The 23,271-nt window shown below is 47.6% G+C and overlaps 1 protein-coding gene across 1 annotated transcript in view; it reads left to right on the top strand.

The window, feature by feature from the left end:
• LOC149326436 (uncharacterized) overlaps window positions 1-22,929 on the top strand; it is a 40,547-nt gene extending 17,618 nt beyond the window's left edge. Inside the window, exons 3-4 of the mRNA XM_089563329.1 lie at window positions 20,758-20,829; window positions 22,859-22,929. Of these exons, the coding sequence (XP_089419455.1) occupies window positions 20,758-20,829; window positions 22,859-22,929 (143 nt within the window). The remainder of the gene's footprint in view (window positions 1-20,757; window positions 20,830-22,858) is intronic.
• Window positions 22,930-23,271: the final 342 nt, after the last annotated feature.

Consider the following 23,271-nt stretch of genomic DNA (forward strand, 5'->3'; position numbering starts at 1 on the left):
CCCATTGAACAGCTGTGAGCGATTTTTTTCGCTATGAAATATAATATTCTATGCAAAGACTGCTTGCACAGTTTTACGAAATGCGCTGAACGCAGGAGACCGAATACACTTTTTTAAAGTAAGCAGATTATCGATGCCGCTTGGCATGCATGTAACGGGGCAGACGGAAATCTTACTTGAAAACCACACGAAATCACTCTTCCGATAGTCCATGGGTGATTAATTCCGAGACAACATGGATAAAGTTCGCTGGGACCAGGAATTCCGCTTTTTCTCGTGCGCCTGCAACTGGCCAAGACAAAGGTACCCGGCACGGGAATATTACACGCGGCCAGAAAACTGCTGCAGTGGAAGAATAAGCGCTTCTGGTACTCATCTTGCACAAACGATAGACGACCAATGTCGTAATGAACGCAACATGAGTCGGTCCACACAACACTCCGCCACGGTAATTGAAGAGATAGTCAGCGTTCGGTAAATCCATTTCATCAAAGCTGAAAAATAAAGTTCTCACCATTCTGTGCATGCCTTTGCGCTAGACATTTCGCTGTGAAAGTTGGAATTCAGAAGTTGGCGCCAGTGCTTTGTCGCTTTCTTTTTTCTTGCCGGAGAAAAAAAAGGTCGGCGCTGAGTCAAAGCGGCAATTACGCCATGAACCATATTCATTTCCGAACACATTTCAATATAAAAGTATGGTGGTACTCACAAATAGAATCTTGCAGGCCAGGCTACTGAATTCCGTCATAATTGTCAAATCGTATCGGGTGTGGATTCTCGACAACGAACAACGTCAGTTTGAGCGCGCATGCTTCGTCGGCACGCTGGTTGTGTGGCTTTTCGCCGCCTTGCTAGCTACAGGCGATACTCGTTGGGCGAGTGTTGGGGAAAGAAGGAGACGACGATGGGACAGGTTTCTTATATTTTTTCGGAGAATTTGCTGCAGCAAGAGAAACGGCAGCTGTAAAAGGGGTAGAAGAAAATCTAGGGAGGGTGGATGAGCGGCGTTGCGCTTAGTTGGGCGCGAGGGGAAAACAGGTTAGAGAAGGTCAGTGTACCTAAAATCACAAAGAAAAAAATAACTCCTAGCATGGTGAGGGGCAGCGCTCTTCCAACAAAGAGGCTCGGCCCGGCAAAAGGCGGCTGTATGGGACTTCAAAAAGGGGGTGGAGAGGGGGGGGGTGAAATGAGTGAAAGAATTCCGGAATGTCCGGAGGATGCACCATAGGCAGTTGAGCACGTGAAAAGCGGCAAGGAAACGACAATGCGGAGAGGTTGGAAGTGGAAACGTGGAGCTTGGGCATGAATTTCGTCAAAACGGCTCCAAACATTAGCGTAATCTCTGCGGTCGTGTGCCTCTTTGGTTGCAGCTGAGATAAATGTGTTACTATAAAAATACTGGAAATATAAAACAGTAAATGAAATTAGCGGGAACAATGCGTGTTCTTTGAGTGTTTCATATATGATACTTGTGGCGGACAAAGTAGGATGACATACGTCCAAGCAACACCATTCATCAATATAATCCAATGATTCGCTTCTAGAGCGACGAATACCCTACATTTTATACACACCAGTGTAGACAGGTCGGTCTAAGCCATAGTCATGCGGCCCACCCGTGCGTGTCTGCGCTAGCTCGAAATGACGCGGCGCGCTACTCACCAATGCACCTGTTATGGCTCATTGGTATTAAGGAATGTTGTCACCCAGACTTCGCGCACTTTTACGTGGGAAGCTCCCAGACACCCTTAGAGCGTGTGGGGGTAGCGGTCTCGGACTCAATGGAGATGCCCTCGACTCAGCGTGGCAAGCTCAGCGGAGACCAGCTACCAAGTGACAAGAGGTTTTTGGGCGTTCGGTGCCCAGCTTTCGCTGGTCGCAAGCCAGAGAATGGGTCGGAGCCAAAAGGTTCACAAACAAAACAAAGTTTATACAGCAAAGAGACGATACAGAGGATTTCACAATCACTAGTACAAACACATACAAAGTGATTAGTAAAACAATGCAACTCGTGCACAGTTAAACTCGAGAGAGAGTACAATATATAGGCAATATTGCACCTAAAGTGCACTAACACAAGAGAGAGATGTAAACAAATAAAACACAATTTGTTCACCGGGCACTGCGGCAGTCCGACGACCAGAGTTCCACGAAGACGCCGTCCCGCAGACTGGCGAACGTTGCCTCGTTGGTCCGATGCTGGCCGAGTGGTGTTTTCCCGGGAGTTGATCGGGCGCGCTTCGATGAAGCTTAAACGGCGGTCCGGACTGACTGATAGCGGTCAACGTCCTCTTTTATAGGCTCGCTTCCACGTCTGTTTGTTCAACGCGCCAGAGTAGGCGCGCACATACACGCAGCATCTCCCGTGTAGTTTCCCTTCCTTTCTCTCGCCGGCCGCGCGTCCTCATTGGTTAAAGTCAGGAGTCGTTTCGCGAAGGTTCCCGCGTGTTCTAGCGTGGTGCCGTCGTGGCGGCGTAGCCGACGTCCGAGTGCAGAGGAGGGGGACATGTCTGAGCGCACGCAAGGCTTCCCCCTCTTCCCCCCATCATCTGTAGAAGCGACTCGGATGTTCTAGAGGAATCTTCGTGCATGACTCATTCCCTCGGCGCACGCCGTGGCGGTGAGCGGTGGTGGAAGAGAGAGAGAGCACACTGACACAGGCTAGGCGCTCCGCGGGGGTTTCCTCCTCCCCCGTTCGTCTCGCGCCAGCGAGACGCGTCCGCGCGGCGCTGTCTTTCTTTGTTTGCTTCAAAAGTGCGCCGAATTTTGTGACAAATGTCCTATGCCAAAAAAGGACGAAACAGGAAGGAAATACAAAGAACAGGAAAGAGGCGCAACTTCCAACTTTAATAACAGGAAAGGAAACCAGGCGCTCTTTTATAGCCGCTGAGCTGCATGAGGGTGCGTGAACTAAAAAACAAATGCGGTGGTGGACGAGTGAAAACAACACTACAACACAGCACAACAAGTCATAGGGAGGTCGCTATTACAAAAAGCATGTTGATAACTCATGCGAGCGTGAATGATAGCACAGGTTGAACGATTATGAATAAAGATAAGAACTACCTCTAAGATATTAACAATCATGAAACCAATTGAAGGAAGCAGGCGGACTTTGCAAAGGGCATCTAAACGAAACCGTCCAAAAAAGCTAGTTCCTTTCTGGTGAGGAGAACAGAAGGCGTGCTAACGCAGTTGTCTTTTCTTTGATGAATATAAAAAGCCTCAATGACTTCTCGTTCGATTTTTTCTTTTGCCCTGGCTAGAAACCTGCTCTCTTGAAATTTCGGAAAACAATCTTTACACCTGCTACAATGTAAAGCTAGATTGCTTCCCGTCTTGCTTTTTAGGGTCACATTGTGCTGTCGAGCACGCTCATTGAAGCACTGTCAACTTTAACCCTGCGAAGCAAAAACGTGCGGCACTGAAACTACTGGCCCGAATGAACCTGGATCCATTAGGAAAGGCTGTCAAGAATGCTAAGACAGGACACCTTGAGATCTTCTTTTCAGGAAAAATGCACAAGCCGGCATGCCCTCTACGAAGCATTGTGTCTGAAAGAGATACGTGGCAGAAAGCCATGAGTGGATTTCTACGACGCCATTTGGACAGAATAGCGGGAGGGGATCCCTACCATGTCCGAAGCTCAAGAGAAATAGCGCAGGTCTTAGAAGAAGGAAAGCTTGCTGCTACTACCGGATTTTCTATAGACATAGTAGACCTTTTTTACTCTGTGCCTCATGATGGTTTGTTCGCGGCTGTTAGAGAACAACTGGAAGAATACGGGGAAGTAAAGTTTCAAAATGAAGTGGGGCTCACAGTAGAGAACTTTTTAGAACTCTTAGTGTTCTATCTTAATTCCAAAGCTGTTGGTTTCGAAGAAAATGTTTTTGTGCAAAAGCAAGGAATCTGTATGGGGTCGTCAGTTGCTCCAGTTTTGTGTGAAATTTTTCTGGCTTCATTTGATCGACGACTTGAATCCAGTTTTTGCGGCACAGCTGTCTCATGCATTTTTAGATACGTTGACGATTATCTTGTTCTGCTTGATGTGCCGGCCCAGTGTGAATCAGATACGCATATCGAAAACGTACTGACCGCTTTTAACTCGAAGTCAACGTCCCTGAAGTTCACGCATGAAAAGGCAGATCATGATTGTATGCAGTTCTTTGATTTACAGATTTCCTTTACCAACAACCACGTCTGTTAGATGTATCAACCTCGCTCAAAGAAGTCTCTGTTAGCCTACGAGAGCGCCCACTCCAAATTAGTAAAACGAGCAATAGTTTCTCTTTGCATTAGGTCGGCCCTAGAAAAAGCTTATCCACACAAGATCAGTGAAAGCTTCCAGTATGAGATCAGAAGAGTTATGTCAGCAGGTTACCCATTGCAACTGGTCACCAGTGTGTCTGAAAGCCTCCTTCAAAAAATGAAGAAACCGGACTACAAGCGGTACATTGGAAACAAACCTGTTCAGGTCATACCTTACCTGCATGGGTTTTCGCACAATTTGAAAAAAGTGGCTTCCAGGCACGGAGTGCGGCTGGTTTTTTCAGCCCCCTGCAAACTGGCAAGCATATGTCCGATGGTGTCAGGTAAGCGGGTCAAAAAGGCCTGCACTGTCAAACATCAAACAGTGTTCACCAAATGTACCACTAATGTGGTATACGAGATCCCTTTGACGTGTGGCAAAGTATATATGGGGCAAACGGGACAGTGCTTCAATGAGCGTGCTCGACAGCACAATGTGACCCTAAAAAGCAAGACGGGAAGCAATCTAGCTTTACATTGTAGCAGCTGTAAAGATTGTTTTCCGAAATTTCAACAGACCAGGTTTCTAGCCAGGGCAAAAGACAAAATCGAAAGAGAAGTCATTGAGGCTTTTTATATTGATCAAAGAAAAGACAACTGCGTTAGCACGCCTTCTGTTCTCCTCACCAGAAACGAACTAGCTTTTTTGGACGGTTTCGTTTAGATGCCCTTTGCAAAGTCCGCCTGCTTCCTTCAATCGGTTTCATGATTGTTAATATCTTAGAGGTAGTTCTTATCCTTATTCATAATCGTTCAACCTGTGCTATCATTCACGCTCGCATGAGTTATCAACATGCTTTTTGTAATAGCGACCTCCCTATGACTTGTTGTGCTGTGTTGTAGCGTTGTTTTCACTCGTCCACCACCGCATTTGTTTTTTAGTTCACGCACCGTCATGCAGCTCAGCGGCTATAAAAGAGCGCCTGGTTTCCTTTCCTGTTATTAAAGTTGGAAGTTGCGCCTCTTTCCTGTTCTGTGTTTTTCCTTCCTGTTTCGTCCTTTTTTGGCGTACGACATTCTTTCAAGACAATGCACCAACTAAGCCGTCAAAAAGTTCTACTACCGGTACTAAGGATACGCGCAAAGAAAAGGCAAAAAAAAAATAGTGGAAATGCGACCGGGAAAAGTTCCGATCTTTAATTTGATAAACGTGATAATTTAAAGCAAAAACGTATGCTAGAGCCATCGTTATAGAATACCCGAAAAGCACAGCAGAATAACAAAGCCATTTGCGACATTAAAAAAACCTAGCCCCCTTAGCTTCGCGGCTTCAGGAAGCAGAGTCGTTTGTTCGCTTATTTTTTTTTTCAATTTAACATACATCTACATTTTCTTTCCCGTCTGCTGCTTCTTCACACAGTAAATGTGCAGCAAGTTGTTCACGTCAACTGTTTATTTGCGATAAAACCAAAATCCCATTTTACTCAGATCGTTTCTTCTCTCCAAATGCGCCACGCAATAATTTGTGACCTAGTGGAAAAAGCGATTTATTTGTTTTTTTCTAGGGTGAGCATCCCGTGGGTGAGGCATTGTGTTCCGGATTGTGTCATACGATTCAGCGTTTCGTGCAGCATAAACTTATTAGTTAAGTTTAGCCTATATCTTGAGACACGAATTTGAACCGGCAACCTATAATCGGGGGCTGTGGTATGCGAGGTACGCGAGAGATATGCGAGGCAGTACGTTAATTAGTGCGTTGTTATACCATTCCTCGAATCGAAATTTCATTTTCTTGATTGTGGCACCTCTTTCTTTTTTTCTTTGCATACCATAATTACAAAAGACGCCGCTTTTCAAAATTCGTATACCTTCGTAAATGAATCTGACCTCTGCTCACTTTCGCGCGATCAATTACATCGCGCTTTTTATTGTAATTTCGCGTCAGAGTTCGACGCTAGCGCTGTTGTTGGTCATAAAAAAATAAATAAATAAACAAGTCCGAATATTGAAAAAAAAAACGGATTGAGAGAAATAACCAAAGATAATCACAGGGACATCCTTTGGTGTGTCGTGGAGCGGCACTGCCAATACAGGGAAAACAGCGGACAAGTAGGGCCAACGTTAAGGGTGTAATGAGGCGGCACTGCCAATATGGGGACGACAGCGGACATTTAGGGCCATCGTTGGAGGTGTAACTAAGTGGCATTGCCAATATGGGGAGAACATCGGACAAGTAGGGCCAATGTTGGAAATGGCACATTGTGGCCGTGCCAATATGGGGACAATGAAGGCAACATTGGCCCTATATAGGGCCACACATAGCCAACAGACTCCCAATATTGGGCCAACGGTTTGTGCTGCCTGGGTAGTGTTAGCAAGGGCCGGAGGCTTAAGGACCGGCTCATGCATACGTCCACGTACTTGCCTTTGAGAGCAATACAAGCTTTCACCACCACCATAACATCTGTGAATTTATCTTTGACCCGTTCAAAAATTGTCATTTTTTTAATAATATGGGATAAGATGGCGGAATTTGTCTAGTTACTGACTATACCAAAACACATAGCTCTGTCGAATATATAGAAAAACCGCAGAGAGAAAGAGAGACCACGAGAGAGACCACGATCCGTAGTTGGTAGTCGTAGTGCATGAAGTGCCCATCTCTCGTTTTCTCCCAGTCCCTGGGGAGATCGTTGCCAGCGCGGGACGAGAGGTGTTTTGTGGCACGACATCCCGATCAGCCTCAGAATATTCTGGTGTGCTCTTCGCAAGAAAGCATTTTATTTCCGTCTCGTGCACGGACAGCACTTTTTTTGTCTGCGAAAACGAAACAGCAGAATACTGTGTGCTCTTGTCGCTGCCTTTTCAGTGGTGTGGTTCCAAGGGCCTTCCGAACCAAGCGAAACACTTCAAAGCGCAAAAAAACTTTTGCAGCCTGCGTCCTACATGGATCTGCAGTAAAAGCAGAACGAAAAAAATTACTGACGATTACGTTACTTCCTAATGCGAAATTTGAGCGCAGCAAATAAGCTGTTTCACCTTTTCGATAGATTGAGGCAAAGAAATCGAGCAACACATGTATGCGCTATCACAGAATTTTTTTTTATTTTTCACACGTATTCCTTTAACAAAGACTCCACTAACAGTTCTTGACAGTCATGAAGGAAGCTTTGTGGTCGGAGAAATAGACTGATATATGTTCGACTTGGTACACCAATGCTTGATTCTCAAAGACGAGATCTATACAAGTGCCTCGCGAGGTTGTCACAGCCGTGGGACGCGTTACGAGCGAGAGGAACGGGATGTTCTCCCGCATAAGTGTTAGGAAATGAAACGAGCAACGTCTTACTCAGTGGGGAAGTGCGTGGTGGTGGAGGGAACGCGGCTTCGTACTTATCTGTTTTTTTCAGCAGCGTCTCCTTCCGCGGACGCTGTTGTCGCTGCGGCGCGCGTCTTTCTTTTCTTTTCTTCTGACCTCTTCATTCTCCTCTATATTAATTAGGCTAATTGATTAATTAAGCAATTAACTAAACTCAGTCCAACTTAGTTGCAGCATCACTATACGATCCCTTTGATTGGTTGCATGGTTACTAGGCAAAGTACAATTGGCCCCATTTGAAATTCGCGCACTGTGACGTCACGAGCATTTCGAGCAATTGAAAAGCGTGTCTTTCTTTTCTTTTCTTGTGACCTCTTCAATCTCCTCTATATTAATTAGGCTAATTGGTTAATTAAGTAATTAACTAAACTCAGTCCAACTTAGTTGCAGCATCACTATACGATCCCTTTGATTGGTTGCATGGTTACTAGCCAAAGTACAATTGGCCCCATTTGAAATTCGCGCACTGTGACGTCACGAGCATTTCGACCAATTGAAAAGCGTGACATTGGGGGCGGAGCTGGTTACGAGGCCGACGCCGACGCCGACGCCGACGCGAAACCCAGGAACGGACGCCAAAGAGCTGCGCTCTAAAATAAATGCGGTGCTTTGAGTTCATGCCTTGTGTTCTTCTTTGGTTTTCGTTGACGTCCTTCAGCGCTGCCACTAATTCCCCCTGTGCCATGTGAACAACATTTGGTTAGTACGAGGGAAGCCTCTCAAGGCCGACATTTCTGTTGCGTTTTGTTTATTTTGCGGGGCTCGTTGGTAACAAGAAGCGTAGGGAGCAACGCTATGGCGTCCGTGACACCAATCTTGTCGCACAGTTTCCGCTATACACATCTGGAATTGCGTGCCTGAGATCAATGCCCTGTGTGTTGTCTAGGGGTCCGTTCTGTTGCCGAGGAAAAATATTGACCCCAGCGCTGGTGCAGACCAAAGCGCCTTTCAAGAAGAGGAGGAAGTGTGTGTGGAAGTGTTCTAGAAGCGCACGTCCCTGGCTACGCTGCTGTTGACCCTAGGCCGCTTATTACCAACGTGACACCTGGTGGAGGTGCTGGGTACGTCGTTAATGCAACGTACGCCCCGTTCAAGCCGCAATTCCAGCCCCGGACAAATACCGAGGGTAGACACGCCAGTCCACCAGGGCAGTCGCCGATTGCATGGCTTACCTCCAGAATTTGGGCTGCTCCCTGCTTCCCATTGTTCTCGGAGGTCAAGTGCTACAACAATGAATCCTCCAGCTATAGTACCGCCGGTCCTGCTCCACCACCAGCGAGAGCCACCCCATTTCTACGGTCAACCACACGAGGATGCCGAAGACTGGCTGGACCAGTATGACCGGATGGCCATCTACAAAGGTTGGGGCGCATCCTGCAAGATGCGGCATGTTTATTTCGCCCTTGAAGACTACGCGAGGACCTGGTTTCTGAACAACGAAGCTGGCCTTCAAACGTGGGATACGTTTAAAACACAGGCCCTCCATGTCTTCAAGGACAGCACGTTGCGCAGGGAGAAAGCTGACCTGCTTTTAAAGGCCCGGTATCAACTGCCCAACGAGAGTGTGACGGTGTATGTAGAGGAAATGCAGAGACTCTTCCGACGTGCGGACCCGAGCATGTCGGAGGAGAGGAAGGTGAGCTTCTTAAACGGATGCTGAAAGGTTTCCCAAAAAAATTGAGTGAAGAGATGCACTTTACAGTTTTCCACCCTCGGAATTCGAATTTCTCATCGAAATTAGGCAGAGGAAAGCGTAAACCTGTTTTATTTTGGCGAAAAGTGCAGCAGCAGCCTCGGGCCAGCTCGCGCGCCTCGTTGCCGCCTGTGATTGGTTGGGCGCCTCGCGACGTGAACACTGGCGTTGGCTCGGTCGCCGCCGCCGATGTAGTACAAGAAGCGCATCGCGCGGTGGTTCGGGCTGTTGGTTTGATGCTTATATCACAATGGAACACATCGAAGATTACCAGGAGGATCTTGGCGTCATCCCCTATATGTACGAACCAATCGCAAAGAGCAAACCACTCCAAGGAAGCAACGATGCTGGCGCAAGCGGTGCTTTTGGCTTGAACGAAAGCGAAGCGTCAGCATATCCACGTGTTGGAAATGTCCTTTCGTAAGCATGCTTTTCTAGCCAAACTTCATTCAGAGATACAATTAATTTTGAAGCGAGCAAATGTTGTATAGCACTGCTCCACGAAATTTTCCTAATGCAATGTAAGCGGGATGCGATCGTCGGCACTGTTGTCTTGCCGCTTGTCGGTGCTGCCACAAATCTGCTTGTAATCCACACAGACCACTGACATGCGCAAGAAGTTATCAGGCTCTTTTTGCACGCAAATTTTATGCTGGCATCGCTTCACGGTCGCTGCGTGCCGGCTCGGTTCATAACACACGCGTGAAACAGAAGTTCGCGGCGCTTTGCGGAAGAACTCGTCGAGGTGACACACGTGCGCCTTCCGTTCTGCGTGCCAAGATGGTATCTGGCAGTAAATTAAAATCCTTGTTTAGGCGAGTTGCTTCATACTGCAAGCCCTTGTAGGAATATCTCCATCCGTTTGCGGCCGCCTTTATCGTGCTGTTCTCAGATCAAGCGACAAGTGATTTTTTTTCACTAACTCGATGGCCTCGGGCTGCAACCGAGCAGGCCGAATCGCAAGGCTGGCTGTAGCACACGTGGCGCACAATTATATATTATTATTAATGAATGAAGCCATGCTGCATTCGACAATTTTTTACGACTACATGTGTTATTATAAATGTATTCCTGGCAGAACACTTTACTGGTATTGGCTGCATTAGAACTTGAACAGACTTGTCAGCACTTTTACATAAGTTCAGTGCAGGGTCCTCAGCAGCATCTGCCAGTGGCATTCGACTTGTTGCACAGTCCTGATTTGTATTGCTGTTTGGTGTGCATTCTTGACTGTCTGGTGTGCAGCCTCCAGGTGTGATGTCATTTTCCATGCACTTTTGATTTGCACTATCGTCTGATGTGCAGCCTTGATCTTGCAGCAATTCGGCAAGAACCTGAAAGGCATAAGCCATATGATGTTATTGTTGCAAACAGAACAAAAGTGTGCTTCAGTATGAGTAAAATCTTCTGGTTTATTTCACAAACCATTTTGTTGATTGGCGAGCTCCGTGCAAAGTGAGGTCATTTATTATATACCGGGTGTTTCTTTAGAAGGTCCAAAATTTATTTTTAAAAATGGGCAACTAACCATGTATTAATTTTATCCCTGGGGCTATATTGGGGGATATGGAAGACACCAGTAATAGGCAGAAGGCTTCCATTAGCTCACTAAACTGCATATCTTAATTAAATTTTTATTTTCATATTATGTTGTATTTGCAGATTTTGAGCACCTCCTGCAAATACTATAGCCACGCAAAAAATATCTCTCTAAAAACTTACACCCTGGCAGGCAACTTCACGCGCTAACACAGCGCCAGCGGGCGCGTCCGACGTAGATCGCTAAAAAAAAAAGTACGCTTTGGGGCCGGACTGCAAGCGCCATGACTGCGCACATTGGGCTCTGACGAGGCGGCTATCAGCCAGGCCCCAGGCGAAACGAAATTGAAAACGAACCGCCGCGCGCCCGTATACCAGAAGCATCTGCAAAGAGTTTTCTCGGCGCTCCGAGCACGAAGAAAAAGTGCCGCGTATTACTTCCTATGTTCTCGCCACTGAGGGCTACGCATGAATCCTAGAATATGTGAGCTCCAACATAATTGAGTAAAGAGGCTGCATATAACGTCTTTTCACATGCTCGCATACCGAACGAAGTTCTCTGCTCGGGCTCGGTGCGCAGTCTCCGGTTGTGAGGCGCACTTCGCGTCGCTCCAGCTCTTGCTTCAGCCAAAAAATTTAAGGCCGAGCTCTGATATGAGTAATGCTGTACGAGATGCATGATGCATGCCTGCAAGCATAAAAGTTAAGCACTTATTTTGTAAGCTGCAGTTTGCTGCCGTCCTGACGTTCTCATTCCAGCGCCGTTCATCTCACTACTACCGAAAGTCTTGCATCCACGAAATAACGCGCCATACACTACACAGAACACCGGTTTGCGCAGTCAAATTCTCATAGAGTTAATACACAAATTCCTACCTCGAGCTTCCTCCTTTTCGCGAAAGCTGGCCTCGGTGGCGGTAACGAGCTCCTGTGCGCGAAGACAGACTGTATTGCGCCGGATTTCAGTCGAGCTGACTTTGTTGACAGGCCCAATGAACGCATTATCGACAGGCTCTGGTTATAGTCGTCATCACGAAAGTGGTCAGATCATAGCACTGTAGTCTTTGAGGGCTTGAAATCCCTTCGCTTCAAAGCAGCGACCCACCTCGCGGAAAGCTCCTTATTTTGCGGGAAATAATGAAAGTCCACATCGTCGCGGCCGCTGGTGTTAGCGCAGCCGAAGGCTGCGCAGAACGCCGGCATGATGGTTCACCGCTTCACTCGATGCTGCACACGTTTCTGTACGTCACCACAAACATAAAAACGCACAAATAAAGAAACACACGGCAGCTCGAAGCAGCTTATGATGGCACGCACGCAGAAACAAGCACGGTCGCGGAGGCTGCCAGGCGACGGAACACCAACGTTTACGTCACCACCCCACGGTTTCCGGTTTCGGCTCGCGTCGTCAGTGTCATCAGCAGCGCTCGGCGGACAGCGGGGGGCGGAGCTACCGCGCAATTTTAAACGGCGATTACGTCGCTCCTAAGGGATTAATGTGCAAAAAAATTTCACCCGCATCCATACGTGAGCATCTTAATGAATTCGAAAATCTCTTCAGCTTCCCTTTAATGAAAGGTGTCAAATAGCAGCTGTTCACCGTGCTGGTTCGAAGTCCTCCAGTGACTCTTGCTGACTTCGTAAAGGAGGCGAGCACTATCGAAAAGTCTTTGGACATGAGGGCCCGGCAGTACGACCGTACAACAGCGTCGATGCTCACGGCCACTGTAGAGGGCGCCACAGTGAATTCGGCGGACTCGTTATGAGAGATTATCCGATGCGTCGTGAGGGAAGAACTGGCGAAGCCCTTCCCGGACAAGGAACAGCCGCAGGTTGGCACACTTGCTGACGTTGTCCGTGAGGAGGTGCAGCAGGCTGTTCCCGGTCCTGTGCAGCCTCAGCCCCCGAATCTCAGCTAGGCCGCCGTCACATGCCGTTTTATTCCATCTCAGCCGAACCCACGTTACGACACACCTGCCGCCGCCGCTGCGCGTACTCCACCTCCGCAGCCGAATTCTCCAGTGCGGGTAGGACGCCGCAGGATGGATATCTGGAGAGCGCCAGACAATCTGACGCTTTGCTACTATTGCGGTGAGGCTGGACATGTTTGGTGCCGTTGCCCATACAAGGATATGGGCCTTCGAAGATACCCCGTCGGTTGCCATCGTCCGATGTATGGAGAGCGACCGCAGGAGATCGCAGACTACATCTCGCAAGCGGACTCCGTACAGCGCCGTTTCTCTCGATCTCCATCACCGCGTCGGTACAGTTCCCCAGGACGAGGCCAGTCTCAAAGTCCCCGTAGGGGAAACTAGATGCAGCAGCCTCTCGAGGTGGGGCTGCTCAACGACGAAGTATACAAGATCCTCCATCGCCACAAGACGGTTCTCAAACAAAGCCGAATTCCGTAGCCGTGTCGACGATTCCTGAGCCCACGTACCTCAAAACTAGCCGATGTCCTGACGCACCACTCCGTGGCCACGACGCCATTCCTGGATGCCGAACTCCTTCAACGCACCGCGGCCGAGACAGAACGCCACGACATCCCCATAGTAAGACACCATCAACTGCCGACTTGGAGATTTCGGTTGACGGCGCCGATGTTACCGCGCTTGTGTATACTGGTGCCAATTATTCTGTACTTAGTCGACAATTTGCCGCGGCGCTAAAAAAGGTAACAACCGCTCGGGACGGCCCCCAGATGCGTACTACAGGGGGACATTTGGTTGCACCTACGGGAACGTGCACGTCGAGGGTAACCTTGCAAGGCCAAACATTCTTGGCAACGTTCGTAGTGTTCGCCGAGTGCTCCCGGGACGTCATTTACAAATCACCGTCATTTACAAGTCCGGTAGTCCACACGCAGACGCAGACTGCTTGTCTCGTTCTCCTCTGCAACCAGCTCCGGATGACGCTGCTGACGACGATGAAGTATTCCTGAGCGCAATACATACCAACGATTTCGCCGAGCATCAACACGCCGACCCCGATCTTTGCGACGTCATTCGATATCTTGAAGGTGCCAGCAGCAGAGTCCCTAAAGCCTTCAGGCGCGCTTTGTTGTCTCTCTGCGTACGTAACGATGTTCTCTTTAAGAAGAACTTGGCTGCCAACACTAGACCATACTTGCTGGTCGTCCCCGTGTCCGTACGCAATGAAATTCTTCACGCCTGCCATGACGAACCCGCTTCCGGCCACCTCGGGGTTGCTAAAACACAAGCCAGAATTCAAGAAAAGTACTACTGGCCTCGCCTGGGCCATGACGTTGCATGTTACGTCCGCACTTGCCGGGATTGCCAGTGCCGTAAGGTTCCGCCCGTGAAGCCAGCCGGATTCATCAAGCCCATTGAGCCGCCTTCACAAGCGTTTCAACAAGTCGGCATGGTCTTGCTGGGGGGACCCTTCCCTACATCAAGCTCAGGCAAAAGGTGGATAATCGTAGCCACTGATTATCTCACGCGTTATGCCGAGACGGCACCCTTCCGGGTAGCACCGCCCTCGACGTAGCCCAGTTCTTTGTGCATAAAATCGTCTTACATCATGGTGCTCCACAAGTTTTGATTACGGACAGAGGGGCTGCCTTCTCCTCTGAGCTCCTGCACCATATTGTAGTTTTTAGTCACAGCAGTCACCGTAGGACGACTTCTTATCATCCCCAAACTAACGGACTGAGGGAACGTTTAAACAAGACGCTTGCAGACATGCTTTCCATATACGTGGACGTGGAACATAAGACCTGGGACGATGTCCTGCCCTATGTTACGTTCCTGTATAATACAGCCGTACAATTAATTAACCACCAATATGACGCCGTTTAGCATGGTCTGTGGCCGTCAGCTGACGACAACACTGGATGCCATGCTGCCCCATGACGACGATCACCCGGATGACGACGTTGCATACTTCATACAACGCGCCGAAGCTGCCCGCCAAATCGCACGGCTTCGCATTCAGGACCAACAGGGCCAGGACGCGCAACGCTACAACCTCCGGAGGCGGCTTGTTGAATACCTCCCGAGTGATCTTGTCTGCGTTTGGTCCCCGATCCGACGACGTGGCCTAAGTGAAAAGCTCTTGCCCCGCTATTTCGGTCCTTACCGGATTGTGCGACGCCTTGGAGTCCTGAATTATGAAGTCTTCTCTGACGGGATTCAATCAACAGTCTCGACGACACCCCCGCCCCGAGGTGGTCCACGTTGTTCGGCTGAAGCCCTACAACGAAAGGACGCACTAACTGTTCTAGCGACCACCCCTGCGTTCGTGCCGGCATCGGATCGATGCCATCGGAGGAGGGGGGCTAATGACGCCAGCGCTCGTGCAGACCAAAACGCCTTTCAAGAAGAGGAGGAAGGGTGTGTAGAAGTGTTCTAGAAGCGCACGTGCCTGGCTACGCCGCTGTTGACCCTAGGCCGCTTATTACCAACGTGACAATATGTGTCCATAAATCGGCAATACAAAAGCGTGTTTTCTGTGCAAGACGATTTTTTTTTCTCCTACGCAAATTTTGAAGAGAAAAAATTATAAAACGAAAATATGGGTGCTGGCTTCCACCATTGCCGGTATAGTGTTGTAAACTTGGGTACGCACCTTAGGAGACGACATCAACGTTACTTAGTCTACGAGATCCTGAACAAGCTTCGTCAGGCAAATTTCAAGGAACTTGAAATCTCATCCTGAGTGGTTAATTTATCGTCAAAATGACAGGAAGACCTTAAACTCGGCATTTTAATGCGGTTTAATTTGCCTGAATATATTACCTTACCTAGCTGCTGGCATAGTTCATTGGGTCGTAATAGTAATCTGTATGTTCTTCGAACACGTTCGAGGATAAAATTATTAGTAAACATAACTGGGTGAGGCATGGTTACACAGATAGTGCACGTGGCCCCTGTTTTAACGTCTGGTGGTCTCATGCTCCCATCTGCCTTTTTTTTTGCAGGCGAAGATAAGACTACGACGATCGCCGACACCCCGAGCAAGTATACTACTGCCTTGCAGTAGTTGTAGAGCAAACTAATTCCTTATTGGACAGACCAAGCAGCTGCGTTTATTGAATTACAGGTGTCACAGTATCCTCAGAAAATGATAAACATTGCAATCGTAATTTTTTTTTGTTACGTGGTTGCAAGCGAAAGAACAAGAGGACATCATGCCATAATGAAAGGCGATTTATGGCTGCGGGCCTAACGCGAGTGCTGCGTCTTTCGCCACTGCCCGGTTCTTCGTATTCCAGGTAGCAATATCACTATGAATATTATTGATATTTTAACCTATGGTGAGCTCCCTGCGGACAGAATGGCAACTCTCCCTATCCACTGAAAGCGATAAAGGGATTTGCAGCAGGCAGCCTTCTCTCATAATCGCGGCTCAGAATCAATTTTTAGCAAGGCCAGTTTGAATCTTGCTGATTTTTTGAGCAATGCCTTTTTGGTGTGTTATCAAAAGAAATTAGTAAAATACCCTTATTTCTTCTGTTTAGTTGTTTGTATTGCTCTCTTAGACAGCTGCGCGTTCCAGCTAGAGACGGAGAGGCAAAGTATAGAAATCATTTCCTTTTCTAACTGACTGTCTACTCTACAAACTAAAAGTTGGGTGCCAGAAGAGGGACGACATTTAGTTTATATTTAAAATAATAATACACGAAATGAAAAAGGGATAATGATGCTTCGTGGGGAAGATGTTCGACTAAATTCTTGCTTGCCATATACGATACCATTTTGAAGCGCCATATAACTCAACGTAGTGCTGAAAACCATGTAACCCTCGCGTGACCCTCTTGGTTGCCTTTCACCGCGTTGTTAGGATCGCGCGATCAAGAAAGTTTTACTGGGACAACGTCGTAACGTAAAAACGTTCTATTTTATCGAACTGATATGATGACATATTCCTGAACCGAATATGAGAACAGCCCCCTTGCTTATTGGAAATAGTATTGTTTTTTGTTTTACTTGTGTTTTTTTTCACATTTTTTCACTAGCTCTCGTGAGCGGAGTGTGAGGTTCGGGCCGTTCATACTTCGCACAGATTCACCCTCCCGCTTTTCAAACTCTACCCTCTAAATGTGCGGGCCTTCCACAGTGGCGATATCTCATTTTCTCTCTTTTTCTCTGTGCTCTTATTAAAGGCACGACAGGAGAGGGGAATACGAGCGAGGAAGATGGCCGCGCCGTGATGGTCTTCTTCCATAAGGTCGCCCCACAGAAAGGTTCGGTATTAAACCTATTAAGTTCTCACAGCGGCTAGCCAGTGCGCCTCGCTTAGGAAACGGGCACTGGTCACGTCAATTCTCCACAGGCACTATTCCGTGCATAGCACATGCCGCGCATGAACTCAAAGTGAGCTTTCAGGTTCTACTCAAGCCCAACATTCACTGCAGTCGATCTGCATTCTCTCGGCTGCGTATTCCGCCAGCATCAGTGTTTATAGGTATGTCGCAACTGCGACTACTACCTGAACCTTGCCGCAAAGAGGCCTCCAAAAGATCTTCTTGAAAGGCGTTCACCACTCCCTTCTTTCCGATTGACTTAGGCTTTCTTTCTCCTCTTGATGTCAGAAGTGCGGAACATGCCTGAGAGCTGCTTTTAGTGACCGGCTGTTTCTTTGCTGTCATTGACGCTTTTATTTTTGTGAACGAGAGTGAAGCGCGCTAAGCATGTCCGGTTTGTACTGTCGCGAATCTCTCTTACGCTTAGCCCGGTAGCAGATAGCGACAAACTCCACTTCTGCTGGTACACGGCGGCCATTTTTCGGAACGATGTGGAATGTGTTCTGGAGCTTAGTGTGCTCCGGGCTACCCCACAAGCGGTGACTTTTTTCTTTTTCAGCCGAAAGCTTGGAACCAGTTACTTTTTAATCATTTATTTCTAGATACTACAATCACCGCACGGTGGATTTAGCAGGGAGGTACAAGCATGATTTAAAACAATGGCATGCTAATTGGATTGCATAGCAAGGAAGAGCTTAAAGAAGGCTGGCTCGTGTAAAAGAACAAAATAAGGACCAAGAAGAAGTCATATATTCTTACCTGCTAGACAACATCACCAATTACCTGAGCTCCTATCCTTTATCACTCTCATCGGCTTAATCATCGTTATCGCTCACCTGTGTTATCAATCTGAAATGTTCCACGTCTTCAAGAAACTCCTCTGCCAGCAGCTCAAACAACAGAATCTTTTTACCTTGATTCTCTCGCATCACCTACGCTTAAAGGAATTTTCACAGTGCTAACATGTTCTTTGTGTAACAGAGCGCGATTGTATGTAATGGGGAGAACGACCGTGGTCTTATACAGTGGAGAACCGTATTTTTGACATAGGGTGCGAGCATAACTCTGCACACTGCAGCACGTACATTCGTTGACTTCTTTATAGCGTCGTTTTATAAGTTGTTCTAAAGACTATCAGTGTGATGCTGATAACAATAGGAGGAGAATGATCTCTGGCACTTTTGTATCAGACTAGGCGACAATCTTGAGTTCAGCGTTTCGTTAACAGATCACGATTGTTAGCCGAAAGACGAAGCATACACATTTAAAAGAAAAGCGCCTGCACACACTGAAATTCGTAGGCTGCTAACTCTCAAGATGCGCAAAGGGCCCACTTGCCGAAAGGTGCAGACTGGGCTCCGGCTTGCTTGTGAATGTTTCATTATTACTATCATTATGAGTCTGACTATTCCTGTCCAGGACATAGGCGGGTGGTATACCTCTCCAGTAAACTCTATCCTGTGCCAGCCACGCCCGCCATATCTTGGCCCATTTTGTAATTTCATCCGTCCACCTAACTTTCTGCTGGCCCCTGCTGCGATTCCTCTTCAGGGAGTCCAGTCTGTTACATTTAACGGCTATCGGTTAGTTTTTTTTTTGCATTGTGGGCTCTGCTGAAGCCAAATTTTTTTGTATCAATTTTAATGCCATAGACCTGTGTTTGAGCCTTGACCAACTACGCTGTTTTCGTCTCTTCACGTTAGGAGTGTAATTTTTCTTTCATCAGCTCTCGCTGCGTTCTCCTCAATTTATGTTGAAGCCTTGTCGTTAGCACCAACGTTTGCGCCCCTTTCAGTGCCGTTAAGATATAGCTGCTGCATATGAAAAAAAAAACTTAAGGCGAAGCGAGCCGGCACATTTTTCAAGCTAGTCATTAAAAATAAAAGGGATTCACAATAAAATAAAAGAGATAACGCTGGTGATGACCATAACACGTTTCGCTGGCCGAGGCTACATGGTCTTAACGCGAGTGCGACTTCAGGGAGCCTTGAGAAAGGAGAGGAGAGTGGCTTCCCAGAGAGCGCGAGTTCCAAAGGCTGACTGTGCGGTCGAAGCAACGCTCCCTGCTAATTTCTTGTGCATGTGTCACTAACTGCCTCCGTAAATCTGTGAACGCTCAATACCGATTTAACAGCAAGCCTAACCCAATGTCTCGATCCCTGTTCGCAAGGCACCACTCGTCAAAATTAGATTTTCAGTTGCCGATTTTCCACAAAACGTGAAAAACTGAGATGAGGAAAGTCGGAAGGTGACACTCATCCCAGGAGCGCAGGTATTCTCATTTTGGCTTTGTTACTGCGTGCCGGTAAGTTCGGTTTAAGGGCCCTTTATTTATTTACAGATAATGCTGTCTCAGGTATGAGACATTGCAGGAGTGGTTATATAGAAATGAAGGCCACAATACATAAGTAGGCACTTGTTTCACAAACTGCTGAGGTGGTAGCTGTCTTAACGAACCATCGAGTTCATTGCACAACTCAGCTGTGTGCGGGAAAGAAGAAAATTTGCGGCATCAAGCGATGACGTGAATGGTATAATGTTCATTGGATCGGTGCGGCGGGTCACACGTGCAGGATGACTCGTGAATGGTGAATGAAATGGCAGTAGCTACGTAGAATGACTTGTGCACAATTTTGTGTACTATGATACGCCGGTCACAGATCCGCCGATGCCCGAGGGCATTTAGTGCCAACACATGGTAATGACTTGAAGGGCAAAAGTTGCGGTCATAGCGGTTAAAAATGAATCTGATGAAAATGATTTTGTGCATATAGTGTGAATATGCTTATGCCATTTTAGGTTGGGGGAGAATACAATGGCAATGTACCTGAATTCGTAGGCGCTTTCTAATGTGTGTTCCGCACTGCCGTAGTCAAATTGCAAGGGTTGGTTTTTATTTGTAGAGGTCACTGACACCGTTTTCAGAAAGTTGACCTTGACTTGCCACGTTATGCTGCAATCATAAAAAAAGAAAACACATTGTTTTGCAAAGCCTGGTCACTAACACTAAACACATTTATATACAGAACACAGTCGTCTGGGTACACACGAAGCTTAACAGGGGTGTTAGAAATAACTTGTATGACATCATTGATGTATATTATGAATAAAAAAGGTCCGAGAACGAAACTATCTTGAACAACTCATCAAATGCGAAATGATAATGAGTGTTTTTGATTGTAGTTAACAAACCTGAGTCCTGTGGTGCGAGTAATCTATAATCCATCCGTGTAATTTGTCACCATAGGAGCCTGTAAGAAAATTGCGGTGGCCTTCTGGTGGAGCATCTGTCTCGCATTCGGGTGGTGCTCGGTTCAATCCCCTGTGCCGCCGGGTGCTCATCCGTTTTCCAATGGGTAGAAGATTTCCCCCGGCCCGGTGTTCGGCCCTTCTGAGGATAGATGTTCGGAAAAAGGTTTACCGACCAAACCGTTGCGTTGACGGGCAAGTGATTCACTCCGCCGTCAAGCGACCCGAAATCCGCCTCATGCAGTAAAAGCCCACATGTGGCCCCTTTTTTGTCGTGGTCTTCTACGAAGTGCTTGTGTTCTACGACAAGGTCACCCCAACGCCACCATCGACTTAGATATTGTGCTGCTGCAACCATGGATGCATCGTCCCTCGCTTTGCTTGCAGTTCGGAAGGATGTCCGCAGAGGAACACAGCAGTTCTTAGTCTTCGCGGAGGCCCCGGATGCCGCAGATCAAGGTATGTCACCTGCTTAGCAGACAGCGAGAAATCTCGAATTCACGTATCGAAACAAAAGAATACGAAGAATGCTGAGCAGATTTTGCATACGAATGGATTGTCAATGGCGGAGGCAGGTTGGACGAATTCTCTTTGGGTGCTGTAATCCCAGGAAAAGAAAGAAAACGATGAAAAACAGTTGATTTCCTCATAAAATAATTTCCCCACAGATACCCCAGTCTGCCCCTCGTTGCGTGGAACATAACGTACAGGGTCGTCCACTCTTAGTTAGAATGCGCTAGCGCATGGCCGTGCTCTTTGGAGGGTCACTGCGTCCGAAACGGCTGCGCATCGAAGCGAAGTGGCAGATGACGCGAAGCACCACGTCCAGGTGCAACGTCTCCTGCGCCACTTTGCTGCGATGAGCGACTGTGTCGAACGCGGTGGCCCTCTGAAGAGCGCGGCCATGCGCTAGCGCATTCTAAGAGTGGACGACCGTGTACGTCATAGAAGCACGACATCATCGCTGCAGAAGCATTCGCATATGTTCGCTTGCATAGCGTCGTAGGGAGAAGCCGGAATAGTTTTAAAGACATTATTTTAACCACTTTCGTGGGTACCACAAAATTCTGACCATATAATATTGTTTTCAATAAATTGTATTTCAGTACAGCTGAATGTCGAAAACCGTGCCCACAGAAACGCGGCAAAAAAAAACGGCGATTTACCATGCTTAGGCTGGATGCGAATAAGGTTCTTTTGCGTTTCGATTTTCATTCTCTCGTTATCTATTCATTACCTTATACCCATAGATTTTTGGAAATCTCTCTAATTATTTAGGCGGAGCAATGCAGCGGCAGTCGATTCGCCACTGCCCTCCTATGGCAGGTGCAGCCGCCGCAGGCCGTAGTACGACCCAGGTTGCTTTTACCTAACATCTCGCGACTAATCATTCACTGAACGTCCATCTGCCAGTCTGGACACTTCGCTCAGAATCGGACGGACAGGTTGTCACGTGACCAAGATAACCCACTTGGCAGCAAGGCGGATGGCACCAGCCATAGAGCTTTTGAAAGTCGCAGATGGCAGCGGGCAAACGTGGGCGAAATTAATGAGTGCTAGCACTCTAATATCCCCACATTATCAATCTACGTGGCAGGCGGGTCAGCTGAATTACACGGTCTTGTGGCGTCATCTCGACACACAGGGACGACACAGACGACTCAGCTGCTCTGTGGAAGCTCAAGTGGTAGCACACTAAAAAGATTTGCTGCATTTAGATATGTAGTGTGTTCGAACCGTCTTCCCGGAATGCCCGCAACTCCCCGCCACCGCTGTTCCACTGATGATAGTTCCACTTACCCCGTAGGCGATGCTTAAAGTTGTTTATTACTTAATTCCCATTACTTTATGCCTGTATTTAATGCCTGCTTCCGAACCAATCGTGTGGGCAGATTTTTATCACAGCTCAATAAAGACCCATTGTACAACCGTTGTCCTTTTTGCCTCTTAATCGCGCAATATGTGCTGGTGGACTCTCGTTCACCTATGTTCGTGTGACGAAGTCCCGCCCGGAACTTGTGCGTAGCACCATTTGAAAATCTCCCCATAATGTCAATGCATTGAAATATGGCCTCCGATGGGGCTGAAGGGGTCGCCGAGTGTGGCAGCCCTGTTGCCGTCTGGACAAAGCGCTTAATTGTTGTATGGAACACAAAATATATAAAGCCGTATATGTGTCAGGAAGCATCGATAACGGTTGTCAATGTCCCTATATTTTTTCCTGTACTTCCCGCGCTGCTTTAGTATTACTCTGTCATATCAACTGGACAAAATCTCCACCACTGTGAGCAGTCAAACGCCTATCTGTTATGCGGCCCCACGGTATGCGTCCTGACTGTGACCACGGGCAACACCGGCTTTTCGAAACGGAGTATCGCAGCTGTTATGATTAAAGAGCGGGGATAAGATCCAGTTCGGCCGCGTTCAATGCTGCCAACTTGTTCCTGGCCTACTCGGCCCGATACTCATATCTTATTCTACCATGCAGCGGAGAAGCAGACCTTCAAGAACTACTCCGGCAGCAGTGACAACCGCCTGGATGTCCTGGACAATGTGTGAAGATAATGTGTGCGGCATCCGACCTCCACAACTAGGCGTCGCTTAAACTGAGAGCATTCTCTTCCTCTAAACAACGCTAACATCGCCAGTGGCCTCTCGGAATGTATTAATTTTTCCACGAACTTTTCGCGTTCACAACTGTTTTTCTGGTCTAATGCTTCCTGAACCAATCTAATCTGCTGTTTTAATAGCAATTGTCTTAGTCATATTCACTTTTACACTTAACTGTTGCAATGAAACCTGCCGCCTGAGCCTAGATGAAGTAATAGTTTTACAGAGCATACGTGTCTTCACGCAGGCTTCATCGCTGATTTTGTCGTTCCGAATGTGACTGTGCCATTT

Source organism: Amblyomma mixtum, chromosome 10, assembly GCF_055824585.1.
Source record: "Amblyomma mixtum isolate Tamu chromosome 10, ASM5582458v1, whole genome shotgun sequence".
Lineage (NCBI taxonomy): Eukaryota > Metazoa > Arthropoda > Arachnida > Ixodida > Ixodidae > Amblyomma > Amblyomma mixtum.